The sequence below is a fragment of the Pleurodeles waltl genome, chromosome 2_1, assembly GCF_031143425.1.
Source record: "Pleurodeles waltl isolate 20211129_DDA chromosome 2_1, aPleWal1.hap1.20221129, whole genome shotgun sequence".
Taxonomy (NCBI): domain Eukaryota; kingdom Metazoa; phylum Chordata; class Amphibia; order Caudata; family Salamandridae; genus Pleurodeles; species Pleurodeles waltl.
In genome coordinates, this window is record NC_090438.1 from 289445680 (window position 1) to 289471899 (window position 26220).

The 26220-nt window shown below is 44.6% G+C and overlaps 1 protein-coding gene across 18 annotated transcripts in view; it reads right to left on the reverse strand.

Moving 5' to 3' along the window:
• CCDC160 (coiled-coil domain containing 160) overlaps positions 1-26220 on the reverse strand; it is a 175759-nt gene that overhangs the window by 66069 nt on the left and 83470 nt on the right. For 5 of the 18 annotated variants that reach the window (XM_069212518.1, XM_069212515.1, XM_069212517.1 and 2 more), the window contains one exon: positions 15672-16713. The exons of the other annotated variants lie outside the window; for them this stretch is intronic. In XM_069212518.1, the coding sequence (XP_069068619.1) occupies positions 15804-16694 (891 nt within the window). In that variant the 5' untranslated portion in view covers positions 16695-16713 and the 3' untranslated portion in view covers positions 15672-15803. Of the gene's footprint in view, positions 1-15671; positions 16714-26220 lie in introns of those variants that run through there. 18 annotated transcript variants of the gene reach the window in all.

The following is a 26220-nucleotide window of genomic DNA, read 5'->3' on the forward strand; positions in this document are numbered from 1 at the left end:
AACGCCATCCCATCCTCCATCAGGACCAACCCCTCACATCGCTCCTTCAAAAGAGAACTTGAACTCCTTCTCATCCAATAGCACTTCCCTCCATAATCATGGAGACTAATCATGGACTTATGCTAACTCTCCTACACTCATCAGGCTAGTCTTTCCCACTGTAAGTCACATCCTCATTGGATAACTTCACATGAATGTGTATGTTGTATATACGCTGTTCCCTGTAAATGCATGTATGTTTCCATTGACGATGACCTATGCAAAGCATTCTGGTTGCCCATCGGGGTTGCTAGTGCATGTTTTTACTGACTAAATCCAATTGCAATGTTACAGAACTGTTCTTTTCTTGTGACGTTGCCCTATGTAATGTGCTCTGATATCCCTTGGGGTCTGGTTCACGCTATATAAGACCGCATATAAATAAAGAAATATATTTCACCTATGCTGCCTTATTCTACCAAGTCCACCCTACAACACTTAGGCCACTATTATAAATTGGTCTGAGCAGTATATCAATCAGATGGGAAACTACTCCATCCAATCATAACCACCCTGATGTTCCTGCATCTTTATTTCCCAGGTATGGGATTACCATAAACGATAATACTGGCCAGAAAATTTTGACTGTAAGATCACAAGGCTTGGGTTGTCAGCAAAGCTTGGATTGAGCCCCTTTCTATAGCATGAGGGGTGCAGAAAAAACACTCCACCTTTTAGCCTCTGCTCTGGTGCAACGCCATTCTAACCCCCACCCTCCACCAACCCCCTTCCTTCCATTTATCTCTAGCTTAGAGCAGGTGATAAATAGATGAGTAGTTGTCTCTGGAATGAGGATACCACATGAGAATCTGGAGCCGCATGTTCCCCATTCCACGGGGAAGAATAACTGGGAGAGCTGAATTGTAGTTAGGGGTACAGGCCAGAAACGTTATTTGTGGGGTTATTGTGTGGCCTGAAATACATTTAGACATCTTGTAATTGAAGCATTATAGGGTGTCTTAGGCTAATGGAGAAGGAGACAAGGAATCTATTAAACAATGGCCACTGACACCATGCAAGACCTGCATTGGCATTTCTGCTGGCATTTCTGCACTGGTTTCATATTCAGGAAAGAATAAGGTTTACAAGTTTGTCTAGTACAAAAAGCAATTTATTAGTGTTGGTCAAAAAGTAGGTGCCACAGACTACAATACCCAGCCATCAACTCCTGACATTTGAAACAACAAGGTTGGTATTCCTGACTGCAAGAAGTCTGGGTGGTGGGGCATTCTTAATTGAGGCATGAATATCAAGCGTTCACTGCCTGCTATTTGTCTGGGGTTGTGTGTTAGAATTAGATTGGGGATTTTTATGGAGCTACCGCATCTAAGTCTCAAAGCACCCCATACTCTTCTCCTCAAAGCCAACTGTATGATACAAGTGCCAAGAGAAGATTGTTTTAATTCAGACGCATCCCAAATAGATGCCTTTCCGCTGCTCCCCCCAGGAGCAGTCTATGGCAGTGTATTTGCTTTCTTGTTCACCCCCATATGCTGCTTCCCCTTGCCACCCCTAACCCCAGAGCTCATCTGTTAAAGTAGAGCTACAGGTATATTTTTGCCAGTTTGACTAAAGAGTAGATTTCTTTGGGTTGGTTTTGTTTTATCTCCTCTATTCCACATGTTACTTAAAAGTTCAGGCTTTGACACACAAAGCAACATTCATGGTACTAGGATCAGGAATGGGCGGCGGCAATCTACTTTTGAGGCAGATGCAGAGCACCAAAGGGCTGGAGCATTTCTCGAAATTATGTGGAAAGGAAATTAGACTTTCCAGACTGATTCTCAAGCCAGACTGATCCTCGACCTACCTCGACACTGCCACATCTCGCAACACCTTCGTACACTGCACTGGCTTCCCAAAGAAAAAAGAATCACCTTCAAGATTCTTACCCATGCACACAAAGCCCTCCACAACACCGGAGACTCAACCTCCACGTATCCCACAGGGCCCTATGCTCAGCCCATCTCTCTTTCGCAAAAGTACCCTGCATCAGGGAAACCAGAACAGGAGGACGCTCCTTTTCCTACCTCGCAGCCACCACCTGGAACACCCTTTCTCTCCGCATCAAATACCTCAGCTTTACAAAGGAACTGAAGACATGGCTTTTCTAATAACCGCCTCACTGGTATACGCTACTCGCTCCCCCCCCCCCCCAACAGCACCTTGAGGCCCTAACAGGTGAGTAACTGCGCTTTACAAGCACTGATTGATTGATAGAGTTTGGCAAGAATTTTTCTTTATCATTTGTACTTTCTTATGCACGGCTTCAGACAGATGTTCAGTTTTATAAGTACTGGTAATTAGCTATCTGTGTTGCTTTTAAGTTGGATCACGCTCAACACTTTAAAAATTGTGCTAAGAGGTTCTTGCATGAAAAGTATTTGAAAAATAGACCATGTAGGTTATAAACACTGAATTTAATGTTCAGTTTTGAGCTATCTTAAGATATGCATTTGCTTTTACTCCAGTGTCTGAATTTTATTTCTTTCAACTTTTACGCATTGACCAAGCAGCTAGCTCAGCACTGACATTATATAAAGGTGACACCTACTGGATTTTCCAATGCTTTTCATCCTAGTGTTGCTAATCACAGTCATTTAGTTTAAGTCCATCTTTCCTAAGTTTTCAAAGCGAAACAATGTATTCTCTCACCTTACTAGTTAATATCCTTTAACTTTACTTATTGTATTGACATTTGAAAGATGAAATGTTGACTATGTGTGTCCAGCTTGAAAGCTGAGATCCTTTGCATATGGATATTGTTGCACGTTTAGCTACTTTGAAAAGTAGACTTTGGGCGAATAAATAAGAAATGGAGATATGGAAAGATGGGTGTGTAAGGAAATGCCTCCTTGGCATGGTTGCCCCCTGACTTTTTGCCTTTGCTGATGCTATGTTTACAATTGAAAGTGTGCTGAGGCCTGCTAACCAGGCCCCAGCACCAGTGTTCTTTCCCTAACCTGTACTTTTGTATCCACAATTGGCAGACCCTGGCATCCAGATAAGTCCCTTGTAACTGGTACTTCTAGTACCAAGGGCCCTGATGCCAAGGAAGGTCTCTAAGGGCTGCAGCATGTCTTATGCCACCCTGGAGACCTCTCACTCAGCACAGACACACTGCTTGCCAGCTTGTGTGTGCTAGTGAGGACAAAACGAGTAAGTCGACATGGCACTCCCCTCAGGGTGCCATGCCAGCCTCTCACTGCCTATGCAGTATAGGTAAGACACCCCTCTAGCAGGCCTTACAGCCCTAAGGCAGGGTGCACTATACCATAGGTGAGGGTACCAGTGCATGAGCATGGTACCCCTACAGTGTCTAAACAAAACCTTAGACATTGTAAGTACAGGGTAGCCATAAGAGTATATGGTCTGGGAGTCTGTCAAACACGAACTCCACAGCACCATAATGGCTACACTGAAAACTGGGAAGTTTGGTATCAAACTTCTCAGCACAATAAATGCACACTGATGCCAGTGTACATTTTATTGTAAAATACACCACAGAGGGCACCTTAGAGGTGCCCCCTGAAACGTAACCGACTATCTGTGTAGGCTGACTAGTTTTAGCAGCCTGCCACAAACCGAGACATGTTGCTGGCCCCATGGGGAGAGTGCCTTTGTCACTCTGAGGCCAGTAACAAAGCCTGCACTGGGTGGAGATGCTAACACCTCTCCCAGGCAGGAATTGTCACACCTGGCGGTGAGCCTCAAAGGCTCACCTCCTTTGTGCCAACCCAGCAGGACACTCCAGCTAGTGGAGTTGCCCGCCCCCTCCGGCCAGGCCCCACTTTTGGCGGCAAGGCCGGAGAAAATAATGAGAATAACAAGGAGGAGTCACTGGCCAGTCAGGACAGCCCCTAAGGTGTCCTGAGCTGAGGTGACTCTAACTTTTAGAAATCCTCCATCTTGCAGATGGAGGATTCCCCCAATAGGGTTAGGATTGTGACCCCCTCCCCTTGGGAGGAGGCACAAAGAGGGTGTACCCACCCTCAGGGCTAGTAGCCATTGGCTACTAACCCCCCAGACCTAAACACGCCCTTAAATTTAGTATTTAAGGGCTACCCTGAACCCTAGAAGATTAGATTCCTGCAACTACAAGAAGAAGGACTGCCTAGCTGAAAACCCCTGCAGCGGAAGACCAGAAGACGACAACTGCCTTGGCTCCAGAAACTCACCGGCCTGTCTCCTGCCTTCCAAAGATCCTGCTCCAGCGACGCCTTCCAAAGGGACCAGCGACCTCGACATCCTCTGAGGACTGCCCCTGCTTCGAAAAGACAAGAAACTCCCGAGGACAGCGGACCTGCTCCAAGAAAAGCTGCAACTTTGTTTCCAGCAGCTCCAAAGAACCCTGCAAGCTCCCCGCAAGAAGCGTGAGACTTGCAACACTGCACCCGGCGACCCCGACTCGGCTGGTGGCGATCCAACACCTCAGGAGGGACCCCAGGACTACTCTGATACTGTGAGTACCAAAACCTGTCCCCCCTGAGCCCCCACAGCGCCGCCTGCAGAGGGAATCCCGAGGCTTCCCCTGACCGCGACTCTTTGAACCTAAAGTCCCGACGCCTGGGAGAGACCCTGCACCCGCAGCCCCCAGGACCTGAAGGACCGGACTTTCACTGGAGGAGTGACCCCCAGGAGTCCCTCTCCCTCGCCCAAGTGGAGGTTTCCCCGAGGAATCCCCCCCTTGCCTGCCTGCAGCGCTGAAGAGATCCCGAGATCTCTCATAGACTAACATTGAAAACCCGACGCTTGTTTCTACACTGCACCCGGCCGCCCCCGCGCCGCTGAGGGTGAAATTTCTGTGTGGGCTTGTGTCCCCCCCGGTGCCCTACAAAACCCCCCTGGTCTGCCCTCCGAAGACGCGGGTACTTACCTGCAAGCAGACCGGAACCGGGGCACCCCCTTCTCTCCATTCTAGCCTATGTGTTTTGGGCACCACTTTGAACTCTGCACCTGACCGGCCCTGAGCTGCTGGTGTGGTGACTTTGGGGTTGCTCTGAACCCCCAACGGTGGGCTACCTTGGACCAAGAACTGAACCCTGTAAGTGTCTTACTTACCTGGTAAAACTAACAAAAACTTACCTCCCCTAGGAACTGTGAAAATTGCACTAAGTGTCCACTTTTAAAACAGCTATTTGTGAATAACTTGAAAAGTATACATGCAATTTTGATGATTTGAAGTTCCTAAAGTACTTACCTGCAATACCTTTCGAATGAGATATTACATGTAGAATTTGAACCTGTGGTTCTTAAAATAAACTAAGAAAAGATATTTTTTCTATATAAAAACCTATTGGCTGGATTTGTCTCTGAGTGTGTGTACCTCATTTATTGTCTATGTGTATGTACAACAAATGCTTAACACTACTCCTTGGATAAGCCTACTGCTCGACCACACTACCACAAAATAGAGCATTAGTATTATCTCTTTTTACCACTATTTTACCTCTAAGGGGAACCCTTGGACTCTGTGCATGCTATTCCTTACTTTGAAATAGCACATACAGAGCCAACTTCCTACATTGGTGGATCAGCGGTGGGGTACAAGACTTTGCATTTGCTGGACTACTCAGCCAATACCTGATCACACGACAAATTCCAAAATTGTCATTAGAAATTGATTTTTGCAATTTGAAAAGTTTTCTAAATTCTTAAAAGACCTGCTAGGGCCTTGTGTTAGATCCTGTTTAGCATTTCTTTTAGAGTTTAAAAGTTTGTAAAAGTTTGAATTAGATTCTAGAACCAGTTGTAGATTCTTAAAAAGTATTCCAACTTTTAGAAGCAAAATGTCTAGCACAGATGTGACTGTGGTGGAACTCGACACCACACCTTACCTCCATCTTAAGATGAGGGAGCTAAGGTCACTCTGTAAAATAAAGAAAATAACAATGGGCCCCAAACCTACCAAAATACAGCTCCAGGAGCTTTTGGCAGAGTTTGAAAAGGCCAACCCCTCTGAGGGTGGCAACTCAGAGGAAGAGGATAGTGACTTGGAGGACAATTCCCCCCTACCAGTCCTATCTAGGGAGAACAGGGTCCCTCAAACCCTGACTCCAAAAATAATAGTCAGAGATGCTGGTTCCCTCACAGGAGAGACCAACACCTCTGAAATCACTGAGGATAACCCCAGTGAAGAGGACATCCAGTTAGCCAGGATGGCCAAAAGATTGGCTTTGGAAAGACAGATCCTAGCCATAGAGAGGGAAAGACAAGAGATGGGCCTAGGACCCATCAATGGTGGCAGCAACATAAATAGGGTCAGAGATTCTCCTGACATGTTGAAAATCCCTAAAGGGATTGTAACTAAATATGAAGATGGTGATGACATCACCAAATGGTTCACAGCTTTTGAGAGGGCTTGTGTAACCAGAAAAGTGAACAGATCTCACTGGGGTGCTCTCCTTTGGGAAATGTTCACAGGAAAGTGTAGGGATAGACTCCTCACACTCTCTGGACAAGATGCAGAATCTTATGACCTCATGAAGGGTACCCTGATTGAGGGCTTTGGATTCTCCACTGAGGAGTACAGGATTAGGTTCAGGGGGGCTCAAAAATCCTCGAGCCAGACCTGGGTTGACTTTGTTGACTACTCAGTGAAAACACTAGATGGTTGGATTCAAGGCAGTGGTGTAAGTAATTATGATGGGCTGTACAATTTATTTGTGAAAGAACACCTGTTAAGTAATTGTTTCAATGATAAACTGCATCAGCATCTGGTAGACCTAGGACCAATTTCTCCCCAAGAATTGGGAAAGAAGGCGGACCATTGGGTCAAGACAAGGGTGTCCAAGACTTCAACAGGGGGTGACCAAAAGAAAGGGGTCACAAAGACTCCCCAGGGGAAGGGTGATGAGACAACCAAAACTAAAAATAGTAAAGAGTCTTCTACAGGCCCCCAAAAACCTGCACAGGAGGGTGGGCCCAGAGCCTCTTCACAAAACAATGGGTACAAGGGTAAAAACTTTGATCCCAAAAAGGCCTGGTGTCATAGCTGTAAACAGCATGGACACCAAACTGGAGACAAGGCCTGTCCCAAGAAAGGTTCCACTCCAAACTCCCATCCAGGTAACACTGGTATGGCTAGTCTCCAAGTGGGATCAACAGTGTGCCCAGAGCAAATCAGGGTCCACACTGAAGCTACTCTAGTTTCTGAGGGTGGGGTGGATTTAGCCACACTAGCTGTCTGGCCGCCTAACATGCAAAAATACAGACAGCAACTCTTAATTAATGGGACTAGAATAGAGGGCCTGAGGGATACAGGTGCCAGTGTCACCATGGTGACAGAGAAACTGGTTTCCCCTGGCCAATACCTGACTGGAAAAACTTACACAGTCACCAACGCTGACAATCAGAGAAAAGTACATCCCATGGCAATGGTTACTTTAGAATGGGGAGGGGTCAATGGCCTGAAACAGGTGGTGGTCTCCTCAAATATCCCAGTGGACTGTCTGCTTGGAAATGACCTGGAGTCCTCAGCATGGGCTGAGGTAGAACTAAAAACCCATGCAGCAATGCTGGGTATCCCTGAACTGGTGTGTGTGAAAACAAGAGCACAATGCAAGGCACAGGGTGAAAAAGTAGAGCTGGAGTCTGGAAAAATGGCCCAGCCTACCAAGAGAACAGGAAAGTCAGTTGGGAAACCAACTGCAACACAGCAAAAGAAAGGGAACCTCTCTTCTCAGGAAGAAGTTCTGCCCTCTGAGGGAACTGAGCCTTTGGAGCTTGAACCTTACCAGGTTGAGCTCTTAGGCCCAGGGGGACCCTCCAGGGAGGAGCTGTGTAAGGGACAAGAAACCTGTCCCTCTCTTGAAGGCCTTAGGCAGCAAGCTGCTGAAGAGTCCAAAGGCAAGAAAAATGGAACGCATAGGGTCTATTGGGAAGATGGACTCCTGTACACTGAGGCCAGAGACCCCAAACCTGGTGCCACTAGGAGAGTGGTAGTGCCTCAGCTGTTCAGAGAGTTCATCCTAACATTGGCCCATGACATTCCCCTTGCTGGACATTTGGGACAAACCAAGACGTGGGAGAGGTTAGTCAACCACTTCTACTGGCCCAATATGTCCAACATGGTTAAGGAGTTTTGCCTCTCCTGCCCCACCTGTCAAGCCAGTGGTAAGACAGGTGGGCATCCAAAGGCCCCCCTCATTCCACTTCCAGTGGTGGGGGTTCCCTTTGAAAGAGTGGGTGTGGACATAGTTGGTCCACTGGAACCTCCCACAGCCTCAGGAAATATGTATATCCTGGTAGTAGTGGATCATGCTACCAGGTATCCTGAAGCTATTCCCCTTAGGTCGACTACTGCCCCTGCAGTAGCCAAGGCCCTCATTGGTATCTTTACCAGAGTGGGTTTCCCTAAGGAGGTGGTGTCTGACAGAGGTACCAACTTCATGTCAGCATACCTAAAGCACATGTGGAATGAGTGTGGAGTGACTTATAAATTCACTACACCATACCATCCACAAACTAATGGCTTGGTTGAGAGATTCAACAAGACATTAAAAGGCATGATCATGGGGCTCCCAGAAAAGCTCAAAAGGAGATGGGATGTCCTCTTGCCATGTCTGCTTTTCGCTTACAGAGAGGTGCCACAGAAGGGAGTAGGATTCTCACCCTTTGAACTTCTGTTTGGTCATCCTGTAAGGGGACCACTTGCCCTTGTTAAAGAAGGCTGGGAGAGACCTCTCCATGAGCCTAAACAGGACATAGTGGACTATGTACTTGGCCTTCGCTCTAGAATGGCAGAGTACATGGAAAAGGCAACCAAAAACCTTGAGGCCAGCCAACAGCTCCAGAAGTTTTGGTATGACCAAAAGGCTGCACTGGTTGAGTTCCAACCAGGGCAGAAAGTCTGGGTTCTGGAGCCTGTGGCTCCCAGGGCACTCCAGGACAAATGGAGTGGCCCTTACCCAGTACTAGAGAGGAAGAGTCAGGTCACCTACTTGGTGGACCTGGGCACAAGCAGGAGCCCCAAGAGGGTGATCCATGTAAACCGCCTTAAGCTCTTCCACGACAGGGCTGATGTCAATCTGTTGATGGTAACAGATGAGGATCAGGAGGCAGAGAGTGAACCTCTCCCTGATCTTCTGTCATCAGACCCAAAAGATGGTACAGTAGATGGAGTGATCTACTCAGACACCCTCTCTGGCCAACAGCAAGCTGATTGTAGGAGAGTCCTACAACAGTTTCCTGAACTCTTCTCCTTAACCCCTGGTCAGACACACCTGTGTACCCATGATGTGGACACAGGAGACAGCATGCCTGTCAAGAACAAAATCTTTAGACAGTCTGACCATGTTAAGGAAAGCATCAAGGTGGAAGTCCACAAGATGCTGGAATTGGGAGTCATTGAGCGCTCTGACAGCCCCTGGGCTAGCCCAGTGGTCTTAGTCCCCAAACCTCACACCAAAGATGGAAAGAAAGAGATGAGGTTTTGTGTGGACTACAGAGGGCTCAATTCTGTCACCAAGACAGATGCCCATCCAATTCCAAGAGCTGATGAGCTCATTGATAAATTAGGTGCTGCCAAATTTCTAAGTACCTTTGACTTGACAGCAGGGTACTGGCAAATAAAAATGGCACCTGGAGCAAAAGAAAAGACAGCATTCTCCACACCTGATGGGCATTATCAGTTTACTGTTATGCCCTTTGGTTTAAAGAATGCCCCTGCCACCTTCCAAAGGTTGGTGAATCAAGTCCTTGCTGGCTTGGAGTCCTTTAGCACAGCTTATCTTGATGATATTGCTGTCTTTAGCTCCACCTGGCAGGATCACCTGGTCCACCTGAGGAAGGTTTTGAAGGCTCTGCAATCTGCAGGCCTCTCTATCAAGGCATCCAAATGCCAGATAGGGCAGGGAACTGTGGTTTACTTGGGACACCTTGTAGGTGGAGGCCAAGTTCAGCCACTCCAACCCAAGATCCAGACTATTCTGGACTGGGTAGCTCCAAAAACCCAGACTCAAGTCAGGGCATTCCTTGGCTTGACTGGGTATTACAGGAGGTTTGTGAAGGGATATGGATCCATTGTGACAGCCCTCACTGAACTCACCTCCAAGAAAATGCCCAAGAAAGTAAACTGGACTGTGGACTGCCAACAGGCCTTTGACACCCTGAAACAGGCAATGTGCTCAGCACCAGTTCTCAAAGCTCCAGATTATTCTAAGCAGTTCATTGTGCAGACTGATGCCTCTGAACATGGGATAGGGGCAGTTTTGTCCCAAACAAATGATGATGGCCTTGACCAGCCTGTTGCTTTCATTAGCAGGAGGTTACTCCCCAGGGAGCAGCGTTGGAGTGCCATTGAGAGGGAGGCCTTTGCTGTGGTTTGGTCCCTGAAGAAGCTGAGACCATACCTCTTTGGGACTCACTTCCTAGTTCAAACTGACCACAGACCTCTCAAATGGCTGATGCAAATGAAAGGTGAAAATCCTAAACTGTTGAGGTGGTCCATCTCCCTACAGGGAATGGACTTTATAGTGGAACACAGACCTGGGACTGCCCATGCCAATGCAGATGGCCTTTCCAGGTTCTTCCACTTAGAAAATGAAGACTCTCTTGGGAAAGGTTAGTCTCATCCTCTTTCGTTTGGGGGGGGGTTGTGTAAGGAAATGCCTCCTTGGCATGGTTGCCCCCTGACTTTTTGCCTTTGCTGATGCTATGTTTACAATTGAAAGTGTGCTGAGGCCTGCTAACCAGGCCCCAGCACCAGTGTTCTTTCCCTAACCTGTACTTTTGTATCCACAATTGGCAGACCCTGGCATCCAGATAAGTCCCTTGTAACTGGTACTTCTAGTACCAAGGGCCCTGATGCCAAGGAAGGTCTCTAAGGGCTGCAGCATGTCTTATGCCACCCTGGAGACCTCTCACTCAGCACAGACACACTGCTTGCCAGCTTGTGTGTGCTAGTGAGGACAAAACGAGTAAGTCGACATGGCACTCCCCTCAGGGTGCCATGCCAGCCTCTCACTGCCTATGCAGTATAGGTAAGACACCCCTCTAGCAGGCCTTACAGCCCTAAGGCAGGGTGCACTATACCATAGGTGAGGGTACCAGTGCATGAGCATGGTACCCCTACAGTGTCTAAACAAAACCTTAGACATTGTAAGTACAGGGTAGCCATAAGAGTATATGGTCTGGGAGTCTGTCAAACACGAACTCCACAGCACCATAATGGCTACACTGAAAACTGGGAAGTTTGGTATCAAACTTCTCAGCACAATAAATGCACACTGATGCCAGTGTACATTTTATTGTAAAATACACCACAGAGGGCACCTTAGAGGTGCCCCCTGAAACGTAACCGACTATCTGTGTAGGCTGACTAGTTTTAGCAGCCTGCCACAAACCGAGACATGTTGCTGGCCCCATGGGGAGAGTGCCTTTGTCACTCTGAGGCCAGTAACAAAGCCTGCACTGGGTGGAGATGCTAACACCTCTCCCAGGCAGGAATTGTCACACCTGGCGGTGAGCCTCAAAGGCTCACCTCCTTTGTGCCAACCCAGCAGGACACTCCAGCTAGTGGAGTTGCCCGCCCCCTCCGGCCAGGCCCCACTTTTGGCGGCAAGGCCGGAGAAAATAATGAGAATAACAAGGAGGAGTCACTGGCCAGTCAGGACAGCCCCTAAGGTGTCCTGAGCTGAGGTGACTCTAACTTTTAGAAATCCTCCATCTTGCAGATGGAGGATTCCCCCAATAGGGTTAGGATTGTGACCCCCTCCCCTTGGGAGGAGGCACAAAGAGGGTGTACCCACCCTCAGGGCTAGTAGCCATTGGCTACTAACCCCCCAGACCTAAACACGCCCTTAAATTTAGTATTTAAGGGCTACCCTGAACCCTAGAAGATTAGATTCCTGCAACTACAAGAAGAAGGACTGCCTAGCTGAAAACCCCTGCAGCGGAAGACCAGAAGACGACAACTGCCTTGGCTCCAGAAACTCACCGGCCTGTCTCCTGCCTTCCAAAGATCCTGCTCCAGCGACGCCTTCCAAAGGGACCAGCAACCTCGACATCCTCCGAGGACTGCCCCTGCTTCGAAAAGACAAGAAACTCCCGAGGACAGCGGACCTGCTCCAAGAAAAGCTGCAACTTTGTTTCCAGCAGCTCCAAAGAACCCTGCAAGCTCCCCGCAAGAAGCGTGAGACTTGCAACACTGCACCCGGCGACCCCGACTCGGCTGGTGGCGATCCAACACCTCAGGAGGGACCCCAGGACTACTCTGATACTGTGAGTACCAAAACCTGTCCCCCCTGAGCCCCCACAGCGCCGCCTGCAGAGGGAATCCCGAGGCTTCCCCTGACCGCGACTCTTTGAACCTAAAGTCCCGACGCCTGGGAGAGACCCTGCACCCGCAGCCCCCAGGACCTGAAGGACCGGACTTTCACTGGAGGAGTGACCCCCAGGAGTCCCTCTCCCTCGCCCAAGTGGAGGTTTCCCCGAGGAATCCCCCCCTTGCCTGCCTGCAGCGCTGAAGAGATCCCGAGATCTCTCATAGACTAACATTGAAAACCCGACGCTTGTTTCTACACTGCACCCGGCCGCCCCCGCGCCGCTGAGGGTGAAATTTCTGTGTGGGCTTGTGTCCCCCCCGGTGCCCTACAAAACCCCCCTGGTCTGCCCTCCGAAGACGCGGGTACTTACCTGCAAGCAGACCGGAACCGGGGCACCCCCTTCTCTCCATTCTAGCCTATGTGTTTTGGGCACCACTTTGAACTCTGCACCTGACCGGCCCTGAGCTGCTGGTGTGGTGACTTTGGGGTTGCTCTGAACCCCCAACGGTGGGCTACCTTGGACCAAGAACTGAACCCTGTAAGTGTCTTACTTACCTGGTAAAACTAACAAAAACTTACCTCCCCTAGGAACTGTGAAAATTGCACTAAGTGTCCACTTTTAAAACAGCTATTTGTGAATAACTTGAAAAGTATACATGCAATTTTGATGATTTGAAGTTCCTAAAGTACTTACCTGCAATACCTTTCGAATGAGATATTACATGTAGAATTTGAACCTGTGGTTCTTAAAATAAACTAAGAAAAGATATTTTTTCTATATAAAAACCTATTGGCTGGATTTGTCTCTGAGTGTGTGTACCTCATTTATTGTCTATGTGTATGTACAACAAATGCTTAACACTACTCCTTGGATAAGCCTACTGCTCGACCACACTACCACAAAATAGAGCATTAGTATTATCTCTTTTTACCACTATTTTACCTCTAAGGGGAACCCTTGGACTCTGTGCATGCTATTCCTTACTTTGAAATAGCACATACAGAGCCAACTTCCTACAGGGTGCGACTGTGCTAAAGATAAGGTGTCTTTGGATACACAGAGGACACCTATTACATCTGAACAGATATGCCCTGAAGTTCATTTTTGAATGAGACGTGTCTGGTGTGTGGCTGTAATTGGTATTACATAAAAAAAGAAAAGACGTTTTGGAATGTAAAAAAGAAGATACAAGGACTTTGAATAATATTATTGGACTTTGTGTCTTATTGTTTTGGGTGCACCACTATTATTATAATCATGTGATTATTTGCTTAGCAGAAGTACCTCTAGAGGTTGATACTACATAAGAGTGTGCACCAGTTCTATGATTGAGGGGCAGTGTGTGTTGTGCGATTTGTAGGACCTAGCTGTTGCAGGTGTCTCCAACAAGTAGCTTGTGCCCTACTAGTAGCTCTTGAGCTACCTATAAGTAGCTCTCCTGTGTGTAGCTCAGCCTACAAAAACTGAAACTTGTATATTTAAAACAAACATGTAAACTTGTCTGATGTGGTCAGTATAAAAATTCTAATAATATTTGTAGTTCTGGATGTTTTTCATCAACATACGTATCTTTTACTGCAAAAAAAAGGTTGGAGACCCCTTACTCACCAAGAGAACCTACCATCATGAATTCCTTAATGGTGACGTGTTTAATTGTATGGTCACCCTTATTGGGAATTTGAGAAGTTATGTTTCACTTATTAGTTTTACCTGGTTATATGTTCAGTGGCAGTGCCTGTTAGAGCCCTTATCTATCTCAACCACAATTTCACATATTCATCAATCTCAGTACTAGGGTGCCAGGCTGTGACAAGATCAATAAGTTTTCCTCAATGTATACTGCTTGATCTCAAAGGCCTCCTAAGTATCTGTGGTGGGTTCCCACTATGCCCGCAGCATCTTTGGAATGTTCCTCAAGTGCCCTTCAGTATTTGTGTTGGGTTTCACTGCATACCACAGTAATTCTGCTATACTCTCACTAGGTGCCTCAATACCTACAATCCCTGGTTTGCAAAGTGCACCTCAGAATCGCAGTATATAATGACCTCAAAACTCTGTACAAGGATCTCCTGTTGGGATACACCTACAGACTGTAGCTCTGAACTTTAAGAGATGTATGCTGTAATAGGAGGATTAAAAAGATGGCACCCCCTGGGCAGCATGCAAACATGCCTAATTCTGTATATCAGAGTGGTGTGCAACTGCCTTTGACTGGAATAAGAGTTCAGTTCTGTGCTTCTTTGTTCAGCCACTCTCATGCTCTCCAGCAACTACTGCTACTTCATCACCTGCACTTCTTGAAAAATACTCAAAATGACTTTAAGCAGTGAATTACAAGTAGCCTGTTCTACTTGCCCATCTTCATTGAACATCCAAGAAACAAAACCACACAACACATCAAGAACTGTGGTACCATAGCATACAAAACCTGGGTAGAGTCTTAGTCTATCAAAGGATTTAGAGGATATATATTTTTGGATGTGAAGTACAATACCAAAGATTTTCTAGTATGCCTGTTCAAAAATGTACTGTACGGTTTAACATGTTGGACCACATTGAAAGTTGGGAATTAAATAGCCTTGTGCTGAACAAAATGATGTTTGCCATCCGTCACGAACTTAAGTATCTTTATTATCAGAGCTGCATCCACTGTAATGGTATCATACATTTGCATACATTTTAAATCGGCTCATCTCTAATCAGGCAGAACGCTGCAGACAACAAGTGCAATAAGTGTAGAAAGTGGAGAGTCAAGGATTGGAAAACCCATTCATCAGCTGAGACCGTTGCATGAGTGCTTGTAGTGGAACAGTGAACACGTTAGGGTAACAATTTAGGTTACAGATGCTGAAGAAGCAGGAGAGTTGCAGCTCAGAGGGCGATCATTCGCTCTTTAAAAAAACAAACCAATTAGTTGAATGACTATGAGAAAACGAATCCCTAATAATTTGGGGTCTACTTAGCAACACAGTTAACGCAAAGGTCTAGCTTGCTTATGGCCCGAAAGGTCTCATCCTCCTAGCTACCCCCGACAGATGTTCCCCTTTTTTAGAATTTGCTATTTTAAATCTCAGTCCTCCGCATTAAATGATCTAACTGCTGGTACAGTGCCAACAAAAAGAAATCATTGGGAGGGCCATGGTGGTTGCTAATTGACCAAACACTTGTAGGTCAGTAGGCAGTTGTTAAAGTTCTATTCAGAAATTATTTGAATACTCTACTGTAAGGGAATTTCTGTGAGTGAATCACAGGATACCAGCTTTACCATTCAGCTTGGAAGGACAACATCAAAAGATATTTGTTATAGTTATGAAACCTTAATAGACCCATTTGCTGTGTATGTTCAATGGCATCACAGAAATCAGTGAGTTTGAAAACTGATATTTATTTGTAGTGACACATTACATCGAATTGGGTAGGGAGAAAACTGAAACTTTTTTTTCTCCTTCTTGTTGCCAATTCCCTTAAAAACTGTCAGACACTTCGGTGAGTGATTCTTAGGACAAAGTATTTCTGTGAAGGTCATAGGCACTATAATTTGGAATGTTAGGATCATACTCCACGTGCATTGCATTTTTAACAGCTTCTACTTTATTGGTCAATTTTTTTAACTGTGAATTGTACTGCGTCTTTACTGTTTCTGTGAACCTCAAACCTTTAAGATCATTTCGCTGTTTCAGCTCATGTAACTGCTGTTGTAAACGTTTGTTCAGTAGAATCAAGTCTGCACTTGCTTTCTTCTCCATATATAGCTCCTTGTTTAAACTGCTAACAGTCTTTGATTTTTCATGCAGTTCTTCCTGTAAAGACTCAATAGTTGCATCTTTTTTCGCACTCTGTTCAATTTGTTCGATATAGATAGCATAGCAGCTAGCCTTCCTCTTAGATTCCAACAGCTCTCTTTGTACATTTTCAAAGTCTGATTCTCGCTTTTGAAGTTTAGCTTTCAGTTGTGAAATCTCAGTTTTCAATGCGAACAGCTGCATCTTAAGGGATTCTTCTTCACAGTGTTTATGTGTTTCTCGTGGCACACATTCTCTTTCCTTTGGCTTTGAGATAAAGAGATTAGTATTTTCTTCTATTCCACTCAAAAGATATGCCTCTCCAAGGGAGGCAACTGTGTCCCCACCTGCCTTTGATAGTTTTTTGCAGACTGACACTTTTACAGAACATTTTCGTTGATGCTCTCCTCCAGCCTGCTTTGCAACATTTTGAGTGATTTTCTGCTTTTGTTCGTTTTTAAATTTTGAAATGTTGTAGATTTCTCCTACTCGCTTAGCTTTTTCCCATAAGAAAGATCCAGACTGACAGGGATGAGAGGAAAACTCCTGAGCAGTGATGTGTGGGGACAAAAGTCTCTCAACCCAGTGCTCTTCGTTGGCCATCATAGTTAATTTATCCTCATTCCTGCAATTTAAAGAAAAGGAAGTTACACATTTGTAACATAGGTTTTCATGATCTACAGACTCCTTCCGATTAACAACCAGCAGGGAATCCTCGATTGGCAAAAAAAAAAAAAACGGAATTCTGTATTATCAGCTCAAAAGGAACAAAAAACAGCTGGAGGATGCCCAAATGGTCCCCAATAAATATCCATGCAGTTCATCTCAGCAATGGATCCACTTTGGATTAGAGATTGCTGAAGAGTGTTGGCAATCTAAAGGAGTGTAAAGATCGAAATAACCTATGCAACAAGCAACTGTTTCTTCCTTTCACAACCTGGTCTCCTCCTGTTTTTCGGAATTTAGGAATACACGAGGATACATTGTAAGGCAAGGCAAGGCTTTGAAGAATCTAACCAAATCAGGCATCCCTCCTAGAATAAGTAATTTTTCTTGGAGTTCATAACAGAAGCAAGGGCTGGAACAACTCAGAGGAAAATAGGACTCTTGGTGCAGAGTCAACATGAAGACAAAAACTAAGCTATTGCCACTGAGTACCTTGGATGTGACTCGTTTTTTGCAGCCAGTATAAGATGAAAAATTAACATGTCTAAACCCGGAGCTACGAGACTCCATTTTACGAGGAGTATAATATTTCAGGAGTTTTTTTGGCAGGTCTACAAACTCATTATTTGGAGACACGAAACATGCGTCTTTTAAAATCAACCTAATACGAATGAAAAAAAGCTGAGGTTACTGTCTAGGACTAAGAAGGGGAGTTGGGGAAAATTACAAGGCTTAGGATAAAGCTCATCATGAATGACAGATGGAAGATCAAGTTTTAAATAAACATTCTTCAAGAAGGAAGGAACACAATGCAAAGGTTGTGGAGTTTAGGATATCTTCAGCTAGATTTTGTCACTGCAGATGCAGTACAAGCAAGGCCGAAAAAAGTGTATACCAGTTTGTAAACAGGCAATATGGCGGAGGATGACTGGGCTTTCTCCCAGAAGTGGTCACCGGTATCATTAGCAATAAAGGTTTAAAGGAAGCTAGGAAACGTTTCAACTACATCAGGGTTGCAAGCAGTAAATAAAGTTAGAGGCTTGCTTCAAATAGCTCCTTCGGTGAATAGTTCTTGGTGAATACAATTAACACAATCACCTATTGATTCACTTAAAACGTGTACCTTGCCATCTATGGATTCAGGAAGCACAGAGGAACCGGGTGAAGATGAACAAGATGATGTGGAATAGCATCCATTTAGCTCAGTGGAGCAACTCAAGTTCTCGGAGTAGCCTGAGTTCAACCTTGTATGAAAACAAATAAGCTTTTCAAAATGCTTGAGTGGTATCTGCAAGCCAGAGATGTTATAGGAGATAGGTGTCTTGCGCTTGTACTTTTAAAGAGTAAACTCAAAAGGCCACACCACCAACAAAAGGGAAATGATTAGATACTGGAATAATGAACTGCAAAAACGTTCCTCCCACTCGTGAGGTACTGGTTCCTAATCTCACAAACTGTCTGAAAAGTGAAAAAGCTCAATGTAGTTATTGGCAGGAATTCTCGTGGCTTGTGTCACAACACAATAGAAGGAAATCATGTTTGAATCAATGCCCTTTCGCAACGCCCAACTACAGAAGACCGTATTTGGTTCTGCATTGCTTCATTTTACATTTTACATTTACTGAACACAAAACAAGCACTAACTTTGAGATCCCATTTCAGTTTCTCAAATTTCCTTATTTATAGTTTGAAGTATATGATCTCATACCCACAGTAAGCAAAAACTATGGAAATGTTTTAGGTGATGGGATACGCTCTCACAAATGTGACAAATATCCCGTCTGCCAGATTATGATTCCCCATAGGATATAATGGAATCGTAATACAGCAGACAAGATATCCGCCACGTTCGTGACAGAGTATTCCCCTCCGCCAAGTTCTAAATCAGGATCTTTTTGTTGACGGAATATAGAGTTTCAAGAAACAACAAATTCTCGCTCAGTACTTTTCAGAAGATGCATCAGAATATACAGGAAACAGCACTTTTTGCTGCTCTCCTATTTCCCCCAGCACACTGTATGCCAAAGCTGCTTTGTCATAGCATCACCTGCTGTTTAATCCAAATGGGACTTCTATATTTCTGGTCGTCTCATATTCCTCTGGGTCAATTTGCTGAATTTGGTTTTGCAGGAAATCTATGGTGCAAGGTTTGTGCCTTTCACTTTTGAGGAGAAGCTTTCAAGGAAAAGGCCCTGTCCAACTACTAGTCTGCATGTGTTGTCTTATTCACCTCTCTGACATGAGTATCCTTTGAGGCAGCATATCCTGCTTTGTGAATATAACAGACAACTTTTGTGCCTTTCAAAGATAAGATTATTTCTTTAAAAGACGCAAAGGCAACTAGTTACTTCGTCAATCCTCATCTCTACATGGGCTATTATTGTCACTATGGTGACTTCCACCATATAATTCTACATGCAGTTGTATCTTAAGATGAAAAGGTACAATGGACTCACACAAACGTTTGAGACTTTAGTCTCTCATTCACACACTGAGCTATACTGCTATAATATCATTTTACACATTGCTTACTCAGCCACAAGCCCTAGACACTGATTTATAAAAGTGCCAAACACAATCTTCAGCGCTAGGAGTTAATCAAGTAGGATGAAGAGCTTAAAGGGATCTTATATGTCTAAGATACCTCCATGTAAACCCCTATAAAAAAAGAGTACACTCAGGCATATTAGGCTAGTGTTCCACAACTGAACTTGGGAAGGCAGAATGAGAATTTTGTTATGGTGACAAATGTCCGCCTCTCAAACTGGCCAACATTACTGTGACCCCTTTCATACTGCACCCTGTATAGAGTCCCACTTTGTCAGTGACAAAGGAGACTGGTGATTGTGGCTGGTGCTGGACCTGTTGAAAGAATTAATACTAAATGAAATTTTAAATATTTTTTTGTGAGCAACTCAAAGAGACCTTAAGTAGGCCTTAAACCAGGCCACACATTTTCTTTAGAGAGATAAATTCTATAAATAAAAGCTTAAATGACAGAAAAAACAAGTAAGTGAATGCAATTTCAATTCTTCCGGTGTAGGTGGAAATGTAGATAGCTCAAACTGGGTCACAAGCCTAAGTAGAGGGTGGAAAAACAGAAACCGTAAGGCCCTGTTACTGCAAGGCATTTATAGATCCTACTTGAAGGCAAGCAGTGGTTCTTGATCATTTTGAGCTGATAAAATGAGTTTCTTTCTCTCTCAACAACCACAGAATACCCACTAGCTGGAAATGTGAAGAAGTCAGGATGACAAAAGTTTTACATTTAAAAAGCTACGTCAACACTAACTTAAGTCTGTTGAATTACTTTGAATGGCACCGCATCACAAATCACACAACTTTTAACAGCAGAAATGAAAATAGAATGACAAGTGCATACAAAATTCTTTAGTTAATTTTAACATCTGCCCCAACTACAACACACCTGGAAGGACGTAGCTGGAGGGGATTTTTTTAAAACATGTAAGGCTAGTTACCTGCCAAACTGTGCACAAAACAATGAAATAATGCAGACAAACGAAGTTGAAGCAAAATAATACAAAAAGCGAAAATGAAAATAAGTAACCTGTAAGATGATAATTAGGCCTCATTTCCGATTGATTAGAACCTAAATAGGAGGCTCTAACATTATCCAAAGCGCAGGAAGCAACATGAGGCATAGGGCAATTAAAACTGTTAATGCTCAACAGCAGTGCTTGATTTGTGAAATTCATTAGTGCGGGGGTCTAAAGGCTTGCTTACACCATTTTTCCTTCTTTCGCGTCCTCCTCTTACCCTCTTTTGTGTTTTTCTCTCTTGCTCTGGTGAGGAAAAATAAGTGTGGGGGAAAACTGATGAGGAAAAATAATTGAAGGTTCCCAAAAATGAGAACTGGTGGGCCCCACCAGCGACCACCAGCCCAAACTAAGCACTGGTTATGGCCAAAAGTGTTATTACAAGCCATCTACGAATAGCACCCACCACAGGAGAAGCAAACAGGACAACTGTCCTAGTCTGCTTTATGTCCCCGATTCAAGCTTTTACTCAGAGGCCTAGCTTCAGGGTTGTTTGGGGTGCAGCAGCCGTAAATAAATATATTCTTGGCTTGGTGGTTGGGTCTGGGTGCTTTGAGTCAGGTCTGCTATGTCTGTGTTGGTTTTTCTTGTCATCCTGATGTCATTAAGAGGTTTTAACTTGTTAATTTTTGGGATCAAGAACTTTAATAAAGACTTTGTGTTGGGAGTGCCCCAGCGAAAATCCTTTTTGGTATTTAAAAAAACATGCAAATGTCTATTTGTGTGGCTTTGTAAGAAAAAAGTAACACTATGCAGGCATTGCGATGCCTTGCTTTACTTTGCTTTTGGTAGGCGTTCCATAAGTGATGCACAGGCACTCCAGTGCATCCACCCATGCATTTTGAGGCAAACCTATACTTACACAGACCCAGATTCAGAAAGATTTTACGTTTAGGTTGTGTCATTTTTTGGATGCAGCCCTAGTACAAAATCCTTTTCGCCATTTACAAAGCCAAGCAAATGTTGATTTCCATTACTTCGCAAGAAAAAGTTAACGCTACACAGGACATTTTGCCATCTGGCATTCATGGAAGTCAATTCACCAAAATGGCAGGGGTAGTGGAAGTGACATCACACTCCATTTCATCTTTACTTTCACTCACACACACATGCTTACACATATATTCACTCATACACACACACTCTCTTAAATAAGCACCCTCTCACCTGCAAACATGAACATACATTTCAAAGTGTTTTTACTTACCTCAGCTTCCAAGGAGGGTCATATTCTAGCTACTGTACTCCATTTTTATTACACTAATGGTGAATAACATAATATTTTTCGGTATTAGTGTAATAAAAGAAAACTGACTGTAAACAAGAAAGTGGAGCCCCAAGCACTGATTTTGCCATCTGAGACCAGGGGTCGCAAAGGGCAAGCCAGGGGTAGCAGCTGCGACCCTTGGCGACCCCTAAATGACATCCATTCTGGCATTACTTTCCGTCAAGTATGAGTTTCATGGGTGGTGCCTGGGTATTACAATACATCCACTCATGGATTTTGAAGCAAACACATATTTACATTCTGACATAGGTTTGCACCGAAATGGTGCACCTGCCTGAGGCTTGTTGTTGATCATCTTTGCAGGTGTGTTGCATTCTGCAGCACACATACAAAAAACCCACCTTCAGGAATAGTGTATTTGCACAAAAACAATCCTGACCTTAACACAGACACCCTTGGACTAGGACAGAAAGTTGCCTGCGTTGCAGCACAGCACACCCTAAGTGCGCCAGCGCATTTAGAGAGCAGAATTGTGCCACTTCTTTGAAGCAATGCACAGTTCTGCTCTCTCCAGGTGATGCAACCCAGCACAGCAACTTTGCTTGTTGTGCTGCTTTGCACCACTTCTTTGTGAATATGCCCCTTAGAGACCGGTACACAAAAAGAAGTAGCAAATCAGCCTCCATAAAAGAACCCCTTGAATGGATGAAAATGTTCTACTTTTTAGAATCCACAAACATTGGCAGGAGTAGGTTTGGAAAGCTACAACAGTCTCAAGTTTCTAGGCATAATACTAGCCGTCACACACCCAAAAGGTGATGGGAAGAATGTTTGCAAATAGTCTTACCTAATGGCAATCCCTATGGGTAGCACTCCAAACCACTGTTTGTTGCCCACACTGAGACTCTAAACAGAGGGCATTTAGCAGACGGAGTAAAGATAGACAAGGCGACTGCGGACTTTACTGCCTTTACTCTGCCCACCAAATTTAGAAATGTCTGCCAGCCCGGAGGATATCCCTATACATTGGCGGGAACTGCCTTCATGGTGGTTCCTGTCAATGAAGGAAACAAATAACAGACTGCTCTTTCAAACATGATAGCTGGCTATTAAACTTTTCCAAAGCTTTTTTTTTCTCAAAAACAAACTCCCAAAGCAGGAGATTGTTTTGAAATGGCTAATGACCCCTACTCCAGTTTTCCCACATGGAGTGGGGGTCATGATTTTACTTCCAATGGCACCTACTCCGCTGAGTCGTCAAAGGAAGTTTTAGGCTGACAAAGTTTTACTCTGTCAGCATAAAATTTGTCACCCAACCGAATTAAAATTGGGTAGGCAGACTGAGTTTGGTAGACAGAGTACTCAGTCACTACCGCAACAGAATAGCTGTCCGCCAAAATCTAAATTAGCCCATGAGGCCCACCCTAATACAAATATATATACTGACCGTGCTCCTTATGAGAACACTCCATCCTGAATCCTGGTCACCTCCCAGATTCACCTTGTATCCCACTGCTTGTTTAGTTAGAAAAATTGAGATTCAAACCTTTAAATCTCATTTACTGAGCTACACTCCTGCTATTACTGAACCTAGAATACAGGCAAACAAGTCTAATTCATGCCAGCACCTTAATATTCTGATTTGCTAAGGCAATCACAGCATTCCATACAACCTGTTACTTTAAATCACTCACACCCGCCATCTGCTCCACTCGCCTCACCTTGTTTTGCTCATCACACACAATTGACAGTAGATCACATAGAAGGGAAGAGTCTGTGAAACACCACTCTTCTTATTTAGTAACTAATTCTACAGAAGAAAAGCCTCCACACGGACAACATAAATGGGAAAAGAGAAACGTTTCTGTAAATCTTGTGAATGGAGGAGTCATAATCAAGAGAGGCAGGCTACAGAAAGTAAAGTGTTTGGTACAGTATCCACTAATTGACATATTTCAAGTAAAAAAAATTACGCTTCTGAAACAAGTTTACTGTTCTTGCTTTCCTTAAAAACATCTCCCATGTTGTTGACGGACAACTAAGTACAATGTTGCAATGCAACAGTGTACTGCATTGCAACAGTGTTCTACCTGCATAAAGGGTTATTCCTATGCCAGAAACGCAGCCAGCACATCCGCCACTGGAGAGAAGTATATTTCCTTCCCTACAAGTGAACATGTCCATCTGATGAACCCTCCTCAAGTTAACCCAGTTACACTCGACCACCTCTGCAGAACAAGTGTCACCTGCTTGCACCCTCCCCTAGCACTACCACGTAAACCTCTCCCCAGGTCACCTAAGACTCCTGTTTGCCCAATGCCCTCCTACCTCCACCCAACCACCCACCCAGGTATCCTGGCCTGACTGGACCCTTCATCCAAATACTTCCACTTGTTCCCTTCCATTCTTCCTCCTAGGTTTCCTTTCTGGCTCCCTTAAATACTCCAGATTCTCCCTTCTCTTCCTCTCCCCAGTCACTCCTGCCTTTTCCATTCCCCACCTCTCCTCTCCTCCAGGCGCTCCTACTTGTCCCCTGGTCACTTAAGCCCAAGATGCTCCTATTGTCGATCTTTCTATCCAGAAGTGCTTATCAGGAGTAGCAGCTGGAGAGTGAGGAGAGCAACAACAGCCCACAGAAGCCTCATTTCTCTCACTTCTCAGCCTGGCAGCGTAAGGTAAGTTTTAAAAATGAGGCTGTGTGAGAGTGTGTGGTGTCCACTGCCCATGCTGGTAAAATATTGGCCCCAGCACAACTGTGGTAATTCTTGCCAATTTAAGAGCATCCATAGGATGATATTCATTGCCTACCCAAGGCAAAATGGTGGGAATTCTCAGCAACTTGTCGCCACCCATGGAATGGTGTCCACTAACCAGAAGTCCTGGGAAAATCCTGGCCTTCACATAATGGTAATATTCTTGGCAACTGTTGGACTTCACATAATTGTGGTATTTCCTGGCAAGCTATAGGCATCTATGGAATGTTGACCACAGCAGGTAAAGTGCTGGCTTTGGTAAAATGCTGGTAATAACTTGCATATTTTGGGCACCCAGGGTAGGATGGTGTCTATCTCTGGCACAATGATGGTCAAGGCAGTATGGTGGTCATTCTTAGCATACTGTGGTGATTCTGAGCACAGACATCATAGGCATGTCCAACCCTGGTATAATATACACCGTGGCACAATGTTGGTAGTTCTAACATATTTTGGGCACCCATGGAACAATGATAGTCCTGTCTAAAAGTGTGCATAAACAAAACTTGCCAAACGGCAAAATAGCAACAGGCAAAATCAACCAATTTTTTTAACCCCTTGTCTAATTCTGCTCTGCAGATGAACCAGAGAAATGGGCAGATTTGTATTGCGTCATGCAAGTAATGTAGTTCTCTATGGCCAGCAAAACAAGGTACAGGGAGAACCACATGCACAGCACACCTTCTCCTGCATTCAACACATTTTTCATCGTTGGCATTTAGAAGTGGAGCACGAAAATTTCACAAATTTGCACTACAACCAGCTTCTCTTGTTAAACAAGACATAAAAGGAAAACATATTTTACAGGCATAATTCTGGGAGCATGCTGTTAATATTTGCTAAACTGCTGGCATCCATTGCATATTGGTGGTAATTATTTACATATTTTGGGCATCTATGAAACTCCCACCTAGTGTATTGCTGGCCCCTCCATTATGAGGGAATTCATGATATACTGAGGACACACATGCTTGATGTTGCTAATGCTAACATAATATTGGCCCTATCTTAATAGCAGTAATTCTGAGTTTATTGTTGACAACCATGATATCAAAGTGCCAAGGTTTGAATGTAAATTCCTTTCAGACAACTAGAATTGTAAAAAGGGCAAGCGGAGACACTGAAATGGTAGACAGGGCGGTGACACACCAGGAATCCAGCCAGGCACACATTATCAGCAAAAGGGGCACGTAGCGCTAATATAAACACAACTGTCTTCCTTTAGCTATCAAGATCCATGAAGCACCCCATAGGAGGAGTAAAGCCCCCAACGACAATGTAAATGAGAAGAGTGTGACAGACAATTCTAGCACAGTATTTCCTGCAGGGACAAACATACCTCTCTCAAGAGCCCCTGCAGCCCCACATGACCCCAGTGAAACAGTGTAAACAGGTTGGGATAAAGCCCACACTGGGGAAACTGCTGCTGCGATTTTGTGCAATCTGTGAACAGTGGAATTCTCTTTTGACGGCGAGGGGCCAGAGAACTCCAGCGACAGCAAACCTACCATGAAAATAGGAAAACATTTAAGGGGAAAACGCAAGCCAATAGGGTGACAGTATAATCAAGAAAGTGCTCTGGAGCAAGCAGGAGTTCACATTGATGTTACCCCAATATGCAGAGATCAGCTAGTTGCTCTTCACACCATCTTAGTGGTAGTCAATCATTCTTTACACAGTGTTATCAAAAGAAAAAGGAGAGGGGCACAGCACATTAATTCCAATTTCCCCACAAAAGAGACAGAATGTTTGGTACCTGTGAAGAAATGAGTCTTATCCTGAATCTTCAGTTTGGCAGGGAGCATTGTAGCATATTTGATGTTTCTGAGTGGTAGTGCTTTACTGTGCCTCTTGCCTGCACCAAAACATATACATGCTCGCTGTAGAGCAATGGTGAAAATGGGGCACATACTGACTCCGTGATATTC